This window comes from Lipophrys pholis (assembly GCF_963383615.2).
Source record: "Lipophrys pholis genome assembly, chromosome: 7".
Classification (NCBI taxonomy): domain Eukaryota; kingdom Metazoa; phylum Chordata; class Actinopteri; order Blenniiformes; family Blenniidae; genus Lipophrys; species Lipophrys pholis.
The window spans coordinates 12239958-12257939 of record NC_137638.1 but is presented as its reverse complement, the minus strand read 5'-3'; the positions used below and the strand labels follow the sequence as shown (position 1 = coordinate 12257939).

General features: G+C 39.9%; 1 protein-coding gene across 2 annotated transcripts; it reads left to right on the top strand.

Annotated features, from left to right (window-relative positions):
- Nucleotides 1-1948: 1948 nt before the first annotated feature.
- Nucleotides 1949-17944, top strand: lifra (LIF receptor subunit alpha a). 2 transcript variants are annotated; one of them, XM_080467430.1, is made up of 18 exons: nucleotides 1949-2112; nucleotides 8250-8459; nucleotides 8716-8852; nucleotides 9079-9232; nucleotides 9346-9621; nucleotides 10379-10505; nucleotides 11099-11232; nucleotides 11337-11479; nucleotides 11649-11802; nucleotides 12029-12093; nucleotides 12384-12615; nucleotides 12759-12938; nucleotides 13124-13225; nucleotides 13364-13510; nucleotides 13660-13797; nucleotides 13977-14070; nucleotides 14221-14287; nucleotides 14428-17944. In XM_080467430.1, the coding sequence occupies exons 2-18, from the start codon at nucleotides 8354-8356 to the stop codon at nucleotides 15106-15108; spliced, it is 2937 nt and encodes a 978-aa protein (XP_080323556.1). In that variant the 5' UTR covers nucleotides 1949-2112; nucleotides 8250-8353; the 3' UTR covers nucleotides 15109-17944. The 2 variants fall into 2 exon arrangements, with proteins under 2 accessions (XP_080323556.1, XP_080323557.1); XM_080467431.1 differs by having other exon boundaries at nucleotides 1980-2112; nucleotides 8749-8852.
- The last annotated feature ends 38 nt before the right edge of the window (nucleotides 17945-17982 follow it).

Here is a 17982-nt window from a genome sequence, read left to right as displayed (position 1 = left end):
TTATTCTGCTGTTGTGAGAATTAGATTTGCACACGTCAGTGAAAACCAGACAAAGACAATGATTAGCTTCTAGACCACGCCTGGAAAACTGTCAGTTCCTTTAATTTTCTGTTATGTGAGAGCGGGTGTTGGCTTTGCTGTGACAAAGCCAACACAGGAATTGGAAGGGTTATTTGTATGTGTGTGTGTGTGTGTGTGTGTGTGTGTGTGTGTGTGTGTGTGTGTGTGTGTGTGTGTGTGTGTGTGTGTGTGTGTGTGTGTGTGTGTGTGTGTGTGTGTGTGTGTGAGCGTGCGTGCATGCGTGCGTGCAGGCATGCATGCGTGTGTGTGTGTGTTTGGAGTTATTGGTATTGTTTACTTATGATTTTTTTATTTTTTTATTTCAACCATGTTCAAATCAATCCAAACCTGCAGAGGGTCATAAACACAGCCTGGAAAATCATCAGCTCCATATGCCTGAAAAGGACCACTACCTTCCTCAAAGACAACTCCCACCCACCCAGCTCATCAGCTGTTTGAACTGATGCTCTCTGGTAAGAACTAAATATTGATGATGGCCTGTACATCCAGATTATCAAATACTTGAGCAGGATTGCAACAACACATCATCAGTAGGGTAAAACTAACTGAAGTAACTGAAGCATTTTCAGATATTTAGTTCCCTTGATTCAATTAATATTGCTTAAAATTTAAGGTTGTAAAGCCATTTGATAACCATTGACCTGGACATCAAAGTTTTATTATGTCCATCACCATCACATGCTATCCTGTTATATGTTACCTTATAATTTGTCTTACGTGTACAATTTGGCAACTTTCTTACACTTTATGTTCATATATTTATATTATATGTACAATTTGTATTGGCTTTACCATTTATATTGATGCACAAAGGGAGCAGCACTTGTAATTTTGTTGTTTCTTGCTGGGGCAGCAGGCTGAGGGTTGCTGACACCAATAGGCTCAACAAACTCATCAGAAAGGCTTGTGATGTGGTGGGGGTGGAGATGGACTCTGTACAAGTGGTATCAGAGAAGAGAATGCGGTCCAAACTGGGGTTCATCGCGATCAAAATTCTTTCACCCCTCCATGATGTCCTGGTCGACAGGAGATGCACGTTCAGCAAAAGACTCATACCAGCAAAGTGCTCTACACAGCGCCAGAGGAAATCTTTCCTTCCTAAATATGAAGGCTCTATAACTCCTCCCTGTAAATAGTGTTTGCTGTGTTTTGGTTAATTGAATCCTTTCTGTGCTTTTATTAGTCACCTTGTACATATGAATAGGCCTTGTACATATTAATATTACTGATTTAATTTTCATTCTGTTTTATTTAATATTCAATTCATTCTTTCTTTTCTATTAATTTTGAGTGTTCTATTTCGTGTGAAGCACAGTCTGTGCAGCACAGAATTGGAATTTCCCTCTGGTATGAATTGTACTCTATTCTATTCTATTCTATTCTATTCTATTCTATTCTGTGCTGCACATCAACTATGTTGTCAGTTTATTGGCAACAACAGTAAACGTATATAATAAACTTGCAATTAGAATAGGATACTATATATATTTGTTAAAATTTTTTGTAAGATTGTTTTTCTTGTAAGATTTCTGATGACCACAGGTGCATTCAAGTACCTGCACTAATGTCCCCCCAAAAAATGACCGCGTAATTTATAAGTGAGAAATAATTCCAAAATGCTTAAATTGCAACTCTCAATATCTCCTCTCATAACAATCAGCTGGTTAAGTCTGGGAGATTGCGTCGGACCACCCCTCAATGTCGTGACCACGCTGTCCTTCTGTTATCACTGGTCTTTCCTGCAGGTGGTGAACGCAGCAGGACAACGCCCTCTTCTTGTGTGGACACGGGTTACTCGAAGCTGATTGGTCGAAGCAAATGTCAATCAAAGTCTTGGTTCGCTGTGTTCCAGTAATCCAGCGGCTCGGCCCATTCGGGATCATTGGGAATGGTCATGGTGAAACCGCGGAGGATGCGTGCGCGACCGTGAGAAGACCGACCTGTTAAAATATTTACGACGTTTTTAAGAAGCCGATTTGACTGGATACACAGTCGAAAGGACACAGAGGACCGTTCCCCACTAAAACAGAGGTAATTGCTGTGTTGTTTCTGTATTTTTGAAACTAGTTTCGCTGAAGGGAGTTGGTGGATGGCACCACTCGAGCTAGCACTGTTTTTCCAAACCTTACTGGCCTGCCTTCGCGTGTTTGTGTGCTTTAAGAGGAGACGGCTGTTCGGTGAATTTATAATACCTGTCATCTCCCTGTATGAGTGTTTCAATTAGTGACATGACGCAGGTAATTCACATTTAGTTAGTTCTCATGGTAGTCGTAGACCCGACATTTCTGTAACGGTATCCTCCATGACGCTAATGCTAATGCTAACGATGCAAGTGGTCTTGTGATGATGCAGATGGTCCTATCTGCTGTAAGAGACACATTTTTCTCAGAAAAGCTGTCACAAACACGTAACAACAGTTGTACGGGGAATTATAAAAGGTGTGGAGAAGATTTGTGGTGTTTACGCTTGTTTGATTGGATCTTTGCGTGTTGGGGACCCCAGGGTGGGATGTCATGCGTGTGACGTCATGATGGTTGTTTATCCCACACTTTGAAGAAGGTCACATTCGCTTTTATTTCTTCTCTAATTTCTTCCTGAATTTAACAATTTACTCAACCAGTCTGTTTCTGTATGGATACATCTCATCTGTTCGATCTGTCACTAAGATATTTAAATCACATCGTTCCCACTTTTACACGAAGATTTGAACTAATGTTAAAAAAAAAGCTGCCTCCTTACGAACAAAAATAGTTTTGGTTTATTTTTCTTGTAAAGGCACTACATAATGACACAAAATGCTTCTGCAGAATTTATGCAAATGCTTTAATTCAGAAATTATAACTACTGGTTACAAAATAACACATCCCACTGAATAGCAGGATAGTATCAAAGTGCATAATATAAGCCCACTCAAAGAAATTATATCAAATGTAAAATGGAAATGACCTATAAAGGAGACAGATGCTTATGAGTGTTACAGTGTTTGCAAACACTCATTAACATGGTCTTTTAACCTTTTCAAAAACCTTTATGAAGATTAAAAAAAAAAAAGGAAATCATAAAAAATACATTAGTGCATTGTTAATATGTCACTCTATTCATTACAATCATTTTTTAATATACAATACTCTCTCACAACATACCTTTAATCTTTTTAATCAAAGTCGCTGATTTTCATTTTAGTTGCATTCTTCTGTGAGATGTCAGATGATAATCATTGATATCAAACTCAGCTCGGTAAGCTGACCTCACATTTTTCAAATATTTTAATACATTGTAGTGTAATAAAATGATACCAGTACATCTGTCTGGTATGTTGCCTACATTACAAACCTTTACGTGTACCTCATGTGTCTCACCTGTGCTGTATCTTGTCCGTAATATATTGGCTCTCTTGAATAAGACTGAACTATAAAAACAGTTGGTTATTTTTCACAGTAAATTATGTCATCATGGTGTGATTCACTCTGAGAAGCACAGAACAATAGTGACCATAACGAGCTAGATAAAGAATGAAAGGAAGAACTACTCGTACCTGGCAGGACAGTAGCTGTTCTGGTATGTTTTCTTTGTAAATATCCTCTTTGACACTGTTTGTGCCAGGAAAGAAGGAGCTGATCTGTGTATTTCTGTGCTGTGTTACTGTGGGTGTATATATTACTAAGAATTAAACTTAAGACACAGACTTCTGGAAAGCTGTATATTTTTAAAGTGAGTTTTTCCTAGTTTCCCGTTGCTTCCAGTATTTGTATTTAGTGTTCATAAAAGATTACAGTGAGGAAAGGAAGGAAGAAAGGAAGGAAATGCTATTTGGTTGAACGCCAACAGCGAGACACAGAGGACTGAATGTCCCCTCTCTAGTGAGGTCAGCGCACTGACTTTTCACACGGACACAGCCATTTCTTCTTTTTTTTTTAAGCCCCCTGATTTTTTTTTTTTACTTTTTCTCTTTGGAGCATCCGGTCCTCCCGTTGCATTCAAAGGTCAGCCATAATTAGCTGCAACTTCAGCTCGTGTTTCAAAATGTCACCACACTTATGAAGTACACTAGAGACGCTGTGTGCTTATTTCTGTGGTCCTGGCGGTCATTGTATGACAGCGTAATGACAGCGTTGCAGAGCGTAGGCTGAGAGCCGGCGCACCAGTTTTCCTGGATTTGAATTGCAAAAAAAAAAAAAAAAACTTCAAGGGTTCTGCATGTTGCTTTAAAACGTGACTGTAATTGTAAAGTGCATCAGTATGTGCATACAAGTGGACAAACAGACGTGCTTCGATTATATCAACAAAAAAATACATCTTCTTTGCAGTTTTCTATAACTGTTTAGTTTTTACACATAATTTCCACACAATCCAATTGGAATTTTAACATACAATCTTCACGGCTTATGAAAGGTGGGGATTAGACATTTCTGAAAGCATTTTGAAGTGTCTTCACCAAGAAGTTACTCTTTCTCCAAGCAGTGCTTGTGGAGCGTCACTTTGGCTATGGCTCCATTTCATTTTTATTTCTGTCCTGCTTTAAGTGGGTTCAGTGTGGTTAGCAGCTACTTTTATCCCTAAAAATCTTGAAACAAGCTCACAGTTGAGTAAACAGGCCAAGTGTTACTCAATCAAATTGTATAATTTAATATTTTATTTATATGTGTATATTGAAGTTTGATAAACACACACACACACACACACACACACACACACACACACACACACACACACACACACACACACACACACACACACACACACACACACAGGAATCAATGCATTATATGACGGTAAATCCTGTCTGATATTTGGTGAGTGGCTGCATACAGGAGCATTTTAAATGGCGCAATCCTAAATGTTTACTTGTGAGGCTGCATCGTCAAGCACAACAGTGGCAAGGTCTGGTGTGTACAAAGGTGGTAACCTGAGTGTTAATACTGTGTTTTACTTAAGTCTATCCTTCCTAAAATAGTGCAGCTGCAGGCACACAGACGGGATTTGTTTTGAGGTAACAATGATATCCTTGTGGTTTTTCCAGCTTATCCCCACATTCATTACAGCTGCTAGGACAGGGACCAGAGACCAGAGAGAGGTATCGATCTGTGTGTTGTGTGCATTTGTAGCTATCAGTTTCTTGATATGATTTCCCAGAATGTACAGCTGTTTTTCCCGCTTCCCATCAGTACTTTTTTGTTTATTTTCTATTTTTTTTTGCCTTCTGGTCCTCAAGGGGGTGGAGGATATATTAAAGGTTGTAAAACATTACAGTTGGATGCCAAAGTTTGAGAAAGGATCATCGTTTGAATCGAGAGTCACTAAAACAGAGACATTTTCTCTTCACGTTTGAACCCACAAGGCTCAGAAAGCCTTTTTTTGGGTAAGTGTGTGACGCTGCCACAGCACACAGCTGTATTTACATTGAGCCATGCCTCTGAATTTCATCCAAAGGTGAGGGTTTTTTGTAAAGCAGGGAGATTTTTTTTTTTAGTTGTAGCTGACTGTGAAAAGTCTCAGCATTGCAGAAAGTGTTCACATTATCTTGTTAATTGATTTACACTCCAAAAACCCCATTTAATCTGAGAAATTTATAGTGTTGTTTTTTTTTACTGCAGAAGTGGCTTGTTTGAGATTCTGTGGTCTTCAGGCCTATAGTCGTTACCTTACCATGAACACACACAGGAAAAATCAGTCGGTGTGCATGCAAAACAAACCACTATGCCGTGACCTTGGTTCTATACTTGTAGGCCCCACATTTAAATAGCAGCACCATGAAAACATGTGTGAAACCACTTCAGAAGCCAGATGGAAACACACATCTGAGATTTGACATTCTTCCTGCAGACGCAACATCGTCCAGACGAAGGAAAAACAGAGTATACTTGACAAGTGACTATCAAGATGTCTATCAATAGCAGCAAGCATGATAAGTAATATATCAGATTAGAGTTCGCTTTACTTCCTTTATAGTCTTTTACTCCCATGCTAAAAGATGGATGGATTTGCTCTAATTTCCAGATGCTGTTTTGACTGTTTTACCCTTGTGAAAACTCGATAAAATATGTAATAAAAAAGTAAGCTAAATAGCAGTTTACACAGAAACACTGCACCAAACCTAAAAAATATAGTAATATAGTATGTTCCTACTTTCAGGACGAATAAATATATTTTTGTGGAACAAATGATGTTTGAGTCTTAAGTTTTGCAGCGGTCACATCACAGATGGTAAATGGTAAATGGACTTCACATGAATAGCAGATGAATGAAAAATCCCACTATTGGGCTATGCTGTCCCGCTGGTTTGCTTTGTAGGCAGCCACGCTGGTTTCACAATGATTCTTCGGGGTTGGGTTGAGACTCGTTACCTGAAACTGGTTTATCTTGTGTGTTTGTGTCTCCGCGTAGTTTGTTTGGCTCGTGCCGTTGCCCCGTAATGGGCTTGGTAGATATTGACAATACTGTTTCATCAGCCTGCCCAAGCTTGTCTCGACGGGAACCAGACGACCTGCTCTGCACCGTTGCTGGAGCAGTTGCACACACAAAACCGAGATTTATTCACACGCACTCGGGAGACCTGTCAACACCATGTTGCAACATCCTATGTTGTGCCTTGAGGTGTGCCTATCTGCCGTTTTTAGTGAGTAGCATTCTCGTATTGCAGATGCACACTGTTTTAATTGTGCATTCCATGTCAGGTCAGTTGCACCTGCGTTGTTATAATAATTGTACAAAATTACTGATGTAGATTATGTTTTCCATTTGGACCATTTATCCCAGTTTGTATGTGAGAAAAGGTTGGTGCGGTTTGTTTACATTGCGAAATGCCAATGGATGGTCCAGTGGATTATATAAAGAAAATGTTACGAAAATGTCTCTTGGGCAGACATGGAGTAATGACGAGTAATGAAAGTTCCTATGAGACATGCATGAACCACTCCTCTATATACTCCTTCATATGCCCAATTGGTTTCCATCAATTGCATTTGACTTGTGAAACTTTTTGTAAAAGTTCACTTGCTTCCTCTCACTTGCAGAATTAATGAATTGACTGTCCATTTTAATTCAACATTTTATCTTTAGGACACTAAAACTGTCATACCTCAGGAAATAATCACCAGAGGACTGCACATCATCACATTTGAGAAATGGTCTGGGACAAGCGTCTGAATGAACCATGGGGTTAAAAGTTCAACTTTCTTTTCCCTGTTGAGCACAAGGAAACCTTCCCCTTTCAGCAGAGGAAAAACATTTCTCCTTTTACATACATTTTTCTCTTTAAAGTTTAAATATTCAGCCGCATAAACAACACTGAGAGGTAAATTTTAATCCTTTAGCAGAAAATGTCAATCTTCCCATTTTTGCCCGGTGCTTATTCTCATATTTAGCCAAACAACTGTATATGGATGTGGTGGGCATTTGGTACTCAAATGTAGATTTCTTACTATATATGTCAGTGCTAAAACAAGGTCCTGATACGTGTGAGACAAACGTTTTGTATGATGCCGTTTTATGCACAGATCCATCTACAGCTGTTGTGTCTAAGGTTTCATGTGTGACTTCATCGTGTCAGTTCCACAGCTGTCAGCTGTCTTTGTGTTCCGGCTTTACTCTACGGGTTAGATGGGCCTCCTCTCTGTCTGGCTATTCACAATACCACAACATAGGAACATTGTTTATGGATACGCAACAAAAACAAGCAGTCAGTGTTTCGAAAGTACACAAATTTTGGCAGTCCATTAGCAGAGGACAGGTGAACTGGAACAGCAAATATTTCGGGCATTATAAAACCACACTTATTTACTCACGCTTATGTTTATTTTCACATTGAATCTGAAAAGTAGCTTGTACAGTGAAGCATTGATGTGACATGAGTTTTTTCTGGCTGTGGTAGTTCCCTGACGTTGACCGTCAATCATGAGGGAATCATTGCAGGGCTTGAAAAAAGTTTTACACGTTTACTTTTACTGTACGCATGGGAAACCATGCCATAACAGGAAACCTGATGAATAAAAGTATTATTAAGCACGCTGCCACCAGATATATATATATATAATATATATATCTATAATATATATAATATATGTAAAATGTACTTTTTTTTGTTGTGTATGCATTTTTACAACTCCTTAAAGAAGTGAATGTTTCGTTAACCATTTGTCGTGTCCCTCTCTGTCTCGGTCTCTCCACAGGATCCCCTCTGTTTGTTGCCTCTGAGGATGTGCGACACGGTGGCGCTGTAGTGAGGACGATCATCATTTCAGAGTCTGCAGAAAGGCTTGGAACGTTAATCATCATGTCTGGTTTGAGCGTCGGTCCCAGGCCGAAGGCGAGCTGCAGCCTTGTGTGGCTCCTATGGGTTCTCCATGGTCTCTTGGCTCCACGCGCTCATGCCACAATGGGTAAAAACAAGACTTTATCAAAACAGAGTTGTCTGCAATGTTAAGGGTTCATCAATCAGCCAATCTTTATATATGTATACATTTTCATACAAATTAAAATGTAACAAAGTTCTTTACAAAATAAAAACATGATAAATGTTTGTAATAATAATCGAGATGAGTGTAGAAATACTATAATGGGGAAATTATGTTTTCCCCCCAAACGAACTGTAATCGCTAAATCCTGATTTCATTTTTTGTTCTTTTTTTGGGGTAGTTCTTACTGTACCTGACCAGGTGACTTTGTCAGGCAACACTGAAGCCCAGCAACTTTCCATTTCCTGGTTGGGAGGAGCCACCACGACCTTTGACCTGATCATTCTTCGAACTGAATTCAACGAAACTGTCTTCTATGTAAGTGTATTTCTCTCCCAGGCTACGTTAACACGGCAGGTCAATTCTTCTCCATTGTTATTTTGTGAATAATTGCAACCAAATGAAAAATGAGCCCTGATTGACGTGTGTCTCAGTATTTTATCATTACAATGTCCGTGCGTCTTTCTTTTCCTGCAATATTCTGCAAGGTTGCTTTGGATCATTGCCACCACTATTTTTTTCCTCCTGTTTGTCTTGTCTTTAGGACACAGTGTCTCCAACAGTGAATGAGGTGAGCGGTCGACACCAGTGGAACTGGACCTCAGCTGAACCACTGGAGTGCACCTCGCTATCGGTTCAAATTCGCTCAAGATACGAACAGACAACAAGTGAATGGAGCAAGAGTCAGATACATAAAGGTCTAATACTTATAATGATGGTTTATTAAAGCTGTAATGGAAATTATATTCTCCTTGACATCTCAGTTATGAAGACATTTTCCATTTTGTCATCATTTTTTTTTTCTTTTTAGGAAAGGATATCCCTGGCGTGAAGAGTGATGGGATGTACCCCATTGATAAAATAGTCCCTGTTGGGGCCAACACCACTTTCTGTTGCATCGTAGCCGAGGGAAAGGCCTTTGAAAGCATCTTCTACGGCACACAGATGAATGTGAAGCGACTGAGTAGACGGACTTACGCAGCAACAGCGTTCAATCAGAGACACTCTGAGACAAGTGGAACCAACATACCTTGCTACTCGAACTCGCCGAGAAGACTGAACAGTGGAACAGTCGTGTTTGTTGGATGTAAGAGGAAAATGTCAAAAAACATAATAAGAGTGTGAATGTCAATTCTCACTAATTTACAGGTGCATCTAAAAAAAAACAACTTTGAATTTAATGACATTATTATGGGAATTTACATGAAGGCAGGATACACTAGAGACCGGTTGATAGTCCATCACATAGCAAACAGAGACACAGACACACCTACAGGTTGTTTCAAGGCTTCGTTTTGACTTCAATTGTATGATTTTTGGAAAGCAAAAGGCCAACTTTTGCCAACTCCGCATAGAAAGACTCCAAAGCTCGGAGTAGAACCAGGGATGTTTCACTGTGAGACACGAGTGCTGACCACTACACTGTGTGGCCCATAAATTGAAATATATCACGGTTATTTGTTTCACTATGATTTCAGTTAACAAGTCGTGAAAATCAGATTTTTATTTTTAGTCAGTTGTCATCATTTTGTTTATGTTATGATTTAGGAAATAAACTTCTCAATGATATTTTAGTTATTAGAGATGTGCCTGTAAAAACATGTGGAGTTGTTCAATAGACAAAAAACAAGTGTCACTGGAGGTCTTAATGTTTAATACATATTCTTCATCTTTACATTTATATTTTGTGAGATTGTTTGTTGAAAAATTTTCTTGAGATAATTGGGTCAATTGGTGGTTAAAAAGTTCTTTCTCGCTAACGCAGGGAAAGAGCATAGATTGCTGGTGTGTATACTGTAAATGACCAGCATCCAAGTCCCTACTTGTTTTGTCCTCTTCCCTAGATGCCCCTCTACCAAGTGACCTAGTGTGCGAGACTCACGACCTGACTTCAGCTGTTTGCCAGTGGAATGAAGGACGAGACACTCACTTATCTGGGAAACGGGCAACGCGCTACTCATTAAACACACGGTAAACATCATTACACATCTGAAGTTTGATTTCCATCCGTCTTCTCTACCGCTTAATCCTGCAGGGGGCGCTGGAGCCATTCCCAGCTTGCTATGGGCAAAGGGCAGGATACACTTTTAAATTTTTTTTTTAAATTTTGTTAAATTTAAAGCAAGTCTTGCTCGCATACAAAGCTTCCTGTGTTTGTATCTTGTAATGTGCAGAATCAGAAGTGGAAATAAACGTTTTTCTTCCTATTTTTCACCGTTACGGTATCTGAGATGATATTGCCGAATTATTTATGATAAGCCTATCTTCCTTTTTCTAAAAAGTGTTTTCTGTCCAGAAAAGGATAAACCAGCACAGGGAGAGATGAGAAAAAAGCAACAAGAAGCACTTAGTCTAAGTAACCACTTGCCTCTATGTCCATTTGCTAGTGGTTTGGCTATCTTCCAGAGTCGTTACAGGAATGGACAGAAGGCTGACCAGAATTCATATTCGAGGATGTGTCTTTGAAGTGGTTATAGATTATCTTAATTGAGTTCGATCCCTTCGATTGTTGTACTTTCGGCTAATCTGAAGTTGATTTTTGACTGCTTTGCGTTTGTTTGTAGGGACTGTCCTGGAAGCAGTGCAACACAGATACAGGAGTGTAAGTTAGCGCAGTGGGAAGGTAACTGGACTCTGGTGGCTGTGAACCCTCTTGGTCAGTACAGCCTCACTGACGCTGCTGAACTCGCACATAGAGGTAGGTGTCTCTTCTAAACTACTAAAACATTAAGAAAAAAAATAAATCATAAATCCAAAATTTCTGTCAAGTTTGCTAATGTAGATTTCTCCCCTCTTCCCTAGTGTCTCCCGTCGCACCATACAAGCTGAGCTCTGTTGTGCACGCCTGGAATGCCACTGTGCTATGGGAGTGGAAGTACGACGGTTTTTCCTCCCTTGCGCTTGTCTGCCAGGTTGAGTTGACAGCCGAGGGCTACAAAACAACGGTGTGTGCGTGTAGATTTTTATTTTCATTGTTACTAAGACAGTGTGATCTCTTATCACATATCTGCCTACTAGTGACTCACCATTTGTCTCCACCATACAGTGTGCAAGTTGAGTTCTGTTTGTGTGGCTCATTAATATGCATTAAGTCTAATGTGCATTTGTGTGCAGCGCATCTACTCTGGTGTGGGTCTGCGGTCTGTTATCATACCGGGCCTGAATCCTGATGAGCATTACATTGTTCAAGTCCGCTGTGGTTCCCAAAAGAATTTCTGGAAGTGGGGAAGTTGGAGTGAACCAATTGCCTTCAAAACCAACACTGATGGTAAAGCAAGCCCTCTATGGCAACTCCTCCTTCCCAGAAAGTAGTGTTTTTGGTTTTTGTTTCCTGCCACAACATCTTATTTTTCTTAATTGTAATAAAGAGTATGAAAAATGTTGTAACCAACTTTTACAGTTTTTATCTAAAGGTAGAAGAATAGGTATTGAAATGTCTTAATGAAAACATTGATGCCATTTTTCTGTTCATTTGAATGTGTTTCTCCTTTCAGTTCCAGATGCCCTTGATGTTTGGATGTGGATGAACGGGGACAACACGGCACAGGTGTTTTGGAAGGTGTGTTTTGTTTTGTTTTTGAGTTACAGTTGTGAGCACAACTGTATTTAATATGGTATACGATATATATCTAAGCTTAATGTTGTATCTTCAATAAGGTAATACTGGTACATTGTGCGCCACCTGTGTTTTTTTCTTTGCTCTTCTTCCCATTTACTTTTACTATGATTTTTTTCTTTGTTGTGTCATGGTTTGTTAAACTTTGTCTCTGTGTAAGTGAAAAACCTGTTTAACATAATCTTTGGTTTTTTTTTCCCCCCATTCCTCTCTTTGCCCTAAATTGCTTTTAGCCCCTGACACATGCACAAAGTCATGGTCAAATCACAAATTATGAGCTAACTCTGTGGAACCCTGAAGAAAACCGACAGCACACAGAAATCTTGCCCCCAACAGCCTACACGGTGTCAGTCAACCTCACACAAATGGCTTCTACCAGCAACGAGAGCAAGATCGTAGCGACTGTCCTTGCAAAGAATGCTGACGGAGGGTCTCAACCTGCAAGTGTGACTCTGCGTTATACAGGTTCGTGGAAATAAAAGGGAAGATGGAAAAAAAATTGCGAGTAGCTGGACAAGTTTTCCTCACTTTAAACACTCTGAGCAGCCAGTCCAGACAGACGGATGCAAAGCTGTGACGTTGCTGTGTGTTTGTGGTTTTCTTTCCAGATGTGGAGTCTCCTGCCGTGTCCAGGACAGATTCTTCAGACGGAAGTTTCCCTCTATCCTGGCAGAGCAACACCACGTGTAGTTTTGTGGTCGAATGGCACGATGCCACCTGTGTCCATGACTGCCCGATAGAGTGGCTCAAAGTTGCTGCTGGAAGCACTAATGCCTCCATTGAGTCAGGTACGGCAGTCTAGAAGGAACACAATTTCTACCTTCGATGCCTCGATAAAACCTCAATAATCTTTCTAGTTTATGTCATTATTTGTTGTAGATACTCATTTCATTTGCAAGAGTTTACACTCCTTCATATTTAAATATACACCGCTAAATATTACACGATGCCCTACTTTTTTTTTTGTTAATAGCCAACTTCCAGCCGGGTGTGAGGTACAGCTTTTCCCTGTACGGCTGCCCTTCTGAGTCCCCCGAAGTGCTGCAGCGCTGGCAGGGCTACATTCAGGAGCTGGGTGAGAACAGCACTGCATTTGGAATGCTTGTCCCTTTACAAAAACTGTTGACTTTAGAAAATGGACTCTGCATTTTAATTGCTGACTGGATGTTTTGTGTTCTGCCCATTCTTTCTTCAATCTTTGCGGCGCCCACAGTTCCTTCCAGCTCCGTCCCTCTGTCAATTAAACAGCAGCAGTCTGATGTTGTCCTCACCTGGGGAGAGATTCCCATGGCGTACAGAAGAGGCTTCCTCCTGGGCTACAATGTTTACATCAGTAATGGTTCCCAGCTTACCCTTCTCGGTAAATGTTACGATGTTCCATGTTTGTTGACGATGGTACGAGTGTTTGGAAAGAGAGAGTGTTTATGACCGGTTAAAACAATTTTGCTGCTCTCACTTTTTTAATGTGCGACTCTTGGTTCTTTTCTCCCACCCTCGTTGTATGAACAGCCAATTTGTCGGACCGGGACACGAGGAACTACACAGTAAAGGGCCTCTCTCACGGAACCTATAAATTTACTGTGAGGGCCTACACTTCAGCAGGCGAGGACACAGGCACCACTGCTTCTCTAATCTTCGAGCCATACAGTATGTGAATATTAGTACACAATTAAAGTTGTTTTGTGTGTTGCCTCTATTTAAGGCAATCTTCATGTATTTATAATTGCTTCCAAAAATACGTTTACACTTGAATTTATAATGGATTACACAAGATGTTTTTCGCAAATGTAGCATTCTTAACATTTGTATTTGTCCTCTTCTGACAGCTGATTGGCTAATCCTGGAACTCTTGGCTTCCTTGGGAATGGTTTTCTTGTTGCTGGTTGTTGTCACCTTCATTTGCTACAAGAAAAGGAAGTGGTAAGTGTCGTATTCTCTGATTCTGTGTATTTCCAGTGAGTTAAACTGCATTGCAAACATATCTGCTTAGAAATTATTAGGAAACATTTGCAGACCTTTAAATTAGTGTTGTTATTGTTTTATAATATTAGCTTATGTTTCTTTTTTCAGGGTAAAAAAGGCATTCTATCCAGACATACCTGAGCCCAAGCTGCCTGGTGATTGGTCCAGGACACAGGTACAGTGTCATCTTCATCTTACGAAAGCCATACTGTGTGTTTGACTCGCGATGCATGTGTTTATTCTTTGTGGAATCTAAACAGTTTACTGACTTATTTAAATGGATGAAAGGCATTCACGTCTCTGTGGCTCTTACAGGGACCGTTGGATGTAAAGCCATCACCTCACAATATGGTCCATATTGTCGAAAAGCCGGAGTGGGATTCTAGTAAAGAAGCGCTTGTTGCCATTCCTGAAGAAGATGAGGATCACGATGGTCAGGACATGGGCGATGAGCCTGTTGACACAGATGAGCCAACGTCATTGCGGTATTACAACCAAGTCGTAGATGAGCGACCCATACGGCCGCGTTTTCCCGACTCGACATCTTCTGCTTCCTCGTTGGACTCAGCGCAGACAGATGTGACATACACAGGTATCCAAACCTCAGGGTCGTCCCTGGTCTTCCAGCTGGATCAGCAGGGTTCCTGTGAGGGCCACCAAATACAGGATGATCATCCTGTCATCTCTGGAGGAAGGGGCTACTGGCCTCAAATGCAACAAAGTGCAGCATGCAATGAAGTAGGTCTGGCTTCACCAGAGCTTTTACTCGAGCCCCAGGCTGCCATTAGTGGAGGCTATAAACCTCAGACCTCCTGGCATTTGGACTCCCCTGGGGAGGCGGTGGAAAGGGGCAGCCTGGCCCCCTCTCTGGGATCCCCCACCTCTGTTGCTTCCACTCAGTTCCTCCTCCCTGAAGGAGAAGAGCATGATGAGGAGAAACGACAGTCATCAGCATCTACCTGGTTCACCAACCTGCTGTCATCTACAAAACCATAGTCTCTCACCCGCTCAAACAGCCAGGCCAGAGGGGGTTCTCATAACATCTCCTAAATCAGTACTATAAACAACAAGCCTAACCCATGTGGAATAGATGAATGTCCCCTTTGATTTAGCTTTACATTGTCACTGATGTATTGTGATCACAGGTCAATATTACTTTGCAAGGTGCATAGGTAGTTATTTTGTCTGCCATGCAACTATCAAAAAGGAAATTATACATTTGTATATCAAATGTTCTCACAGCACACTTCCTGTGGTCATATGATTGCTCTCACCACATTGTACCACTTGAACACTGGTGGCTGTTGGATCCCCTCACTGCCTCTTTTCTGATGCTCTTTCAAAACGGCATCTCCTAAGGTCATGGCCGTCTGTTAGCTTTGTGATGTGAACAACACTACACCACAGGACACCACACATCATAAAAAGAACACCACAAAAGACAATTTCCACTGAATCGGTCTCTTCCAATACAGTATCAATGTCTTCTATCGGTCCGCCATTGGGGTTGTCTTGTTTCCTTTGTTACTGTTTTGTAACAGTTGATGAGCCACTGAAAGGAAACTTGATCTGTAACAGAAAGAACAATATGGTCTCTTCCATCCGTACCCAGGGAGCTTCCATTATTTTAGACAGGATCTGTATTTCACAGTTTACCGTCCAAAAGATGCAACGGAAAAATGAGCGGGGCTTTCTCTTATGGTCTGGAAATATGTGGGAAATAAGCCCACTGGATATACACTGATATAAGCTAGGTTGTAAACTAATGTAATTTAAATGACGAACACTATCATCTTACGATTAAATGTATTTAGTTTTGTCTCCAATAGCCTGTAGAGTTTATTTTTGTTTTGCCTTTTATTTTTTTAATACACTTTACAGTCAGGCCAGTGTTATGTTATGTGTGCTATGTTTCATCAAAGTGATGACGAATATTACACTCTAGTCAAAATTACCTGGATGGGTTTAATTACCGTGATAATTGGAATGCTTCCAATAATTTGCGACGTATCACCTTTCACACACTGCCTTATTCCCAGAAATTAGAGTGTTTTTTGGTATTGCAGCTCAGTCGGGATCAGATGTGTTGTACTGGACTTCAGACGCCACTGGCACTCAGTAAAATGTACCAAGATTGTCTGTTTTTATCAGGTGGCTTGTTAGACTACATTATTATTGCTGCTCATCTCTCTGTGTGTTTGTGTGGATGTTAAAAAGGTTTGAGTTTTGTTTTTGTTTTAAGAAAATACAATTATAAATACACAGTTTTTTTTTTTTTTTTTATGTGACTAAATTTCTATTGTAATTTTTTTGAAGCCATCTATTAGGATTGTCTAAGGGACCAAAGAGAAAGCATATATCGTAAATGATTTCTAGAAAATCATTTTGATTTAAGTAAGAAAAAAAAGTATGGGTCGTTTTTAATCTGATCACTCGGGTACTGTGTGTATGTGTGTGTCTCTGTGAGGTTACTCCATTGGCTAGGCTTCCCAAAGCCTCGGTATGCAAAGTGTTTGCTTTGACCTAGTAATCCAGTAAACAGGATGTTTTATTTCAATGTATCTGTAGAGCCAGGCTTGGGGTTGCCTGTGTGGGTAGCCTTCGGTCTGTTATTGTGCCTCCAGCCAGCAAGCTTTAAGTACAACTACTGTGACAAGGATGATGACTTAGATTTAACTATGTTATGTTTCTCACAGATGAACTGATAACAGACAGGCAGTCGTTCCGCTTTGACTACTGAGAAAAAAAAATGCGTACTCCTTTTCTTTGTCTTGCAAAGCAGATCTAAAAGATCCTTCAGAAAAATCATCCAAACTCTGTAAAGATTGAACAAACTAATTTCCATTTTGTGAAGTCAGTCATTGCTACAAGGCAGTTGAAAGGGTTGATGTAGTTTTTAAGTATTTAAACATGACTGCAGACATTGTTTTGATTTGAAGTATCCCTTTTTAAAAAAGCAGGGCTTCAAGGATATTGTGTTACATGATTTGTGTTGATTGAGATCAACAAAATTGCACCTTTTTACCTTTACCTTTTTTTATTCAACTAACCGTACATAATTGTACTTTATCTCATTTTTTTCTTTCCAATTCGCATTATGAAAACATAATGTTGTTTTAAATGACAATATATTGTAATATTTGTGTTATCCTACAATGTTGACTAATCGGTTTTTGCCAGAGAAAAGAGTAAAGAGTCCTGCTAAAATGTATTATTGTGTTCAAACACATTGTTTATGAATAACTATGTAAACTGATTAAATTTGTGATCGTACTGTCTTAGTTTAGCCTGCTTTTCAATTGCTATGATTACACAGCAGCGATGCTTCGCCTGAGACAAAAGGAAATAGAGAAAGATTAGTCACCTTGCATATATGGCAACTGTTGACATGGAGTTTTCTTCATTTCATTGCTTTGTCCGTTTGTCCACCTACATTTTCAATCGGAGCCTGTTTACTCTGTTAAAAATCAAGTTTGTGATTTATAAACATGCATCTTCCTGTCCTTGTCCATAGATCGTTTTGTCAAAATCAATGCATGTTACATACATTATTACTATAGGAGGCTTGCAAACCCCAAAACTCTGTTCTTTTTTTTGTTACTATGCGGCTTTAAAACACTAACACTGACTAACGTTGCGCATGATGGCACGACTGAAGAATTGTACATCTAAAAAAAGTTCTTCAGCTTTAAAATTCATAATACTTTGCTGGTGGTTTTGTTATTGATTGACTTATTGAAGTGAATTGCCTCCGAGTGAATAATAAATGTCAACACTAACGACACAAAGTGATATGCTACTTGTTTAAAGGCAATAAAGTTATTTGTCTGAATGCCTCTGTGTTGTTGAATCGTCCATGTATTTCCACAC

Bases quoted from the DNA above. Each gene is read 5' to 3' on its own strand.
- lifra (XM_080467430.1), top strand. From the start codon at position 8,354: ATGTCTGGTTTGAGCGTCGGTCCCAGGCCGAAGGCGAGCTGCAGCCTT. The intron at 11,233-11,336 runs GTAGGTGTCTCT...CCTCTTCCCTAG, and splicing joins TGCTGAACTCGCACATAGAG to TGTCTCCCGTCGCACCATAC. The intron at 11,803-12,028 runs GTAAAGCAAGCC...TTCTCCTTTCAG, and splicing joins CTTCAAAACCAACACTGATG to TTCCAGATGCCCTTGATGTT.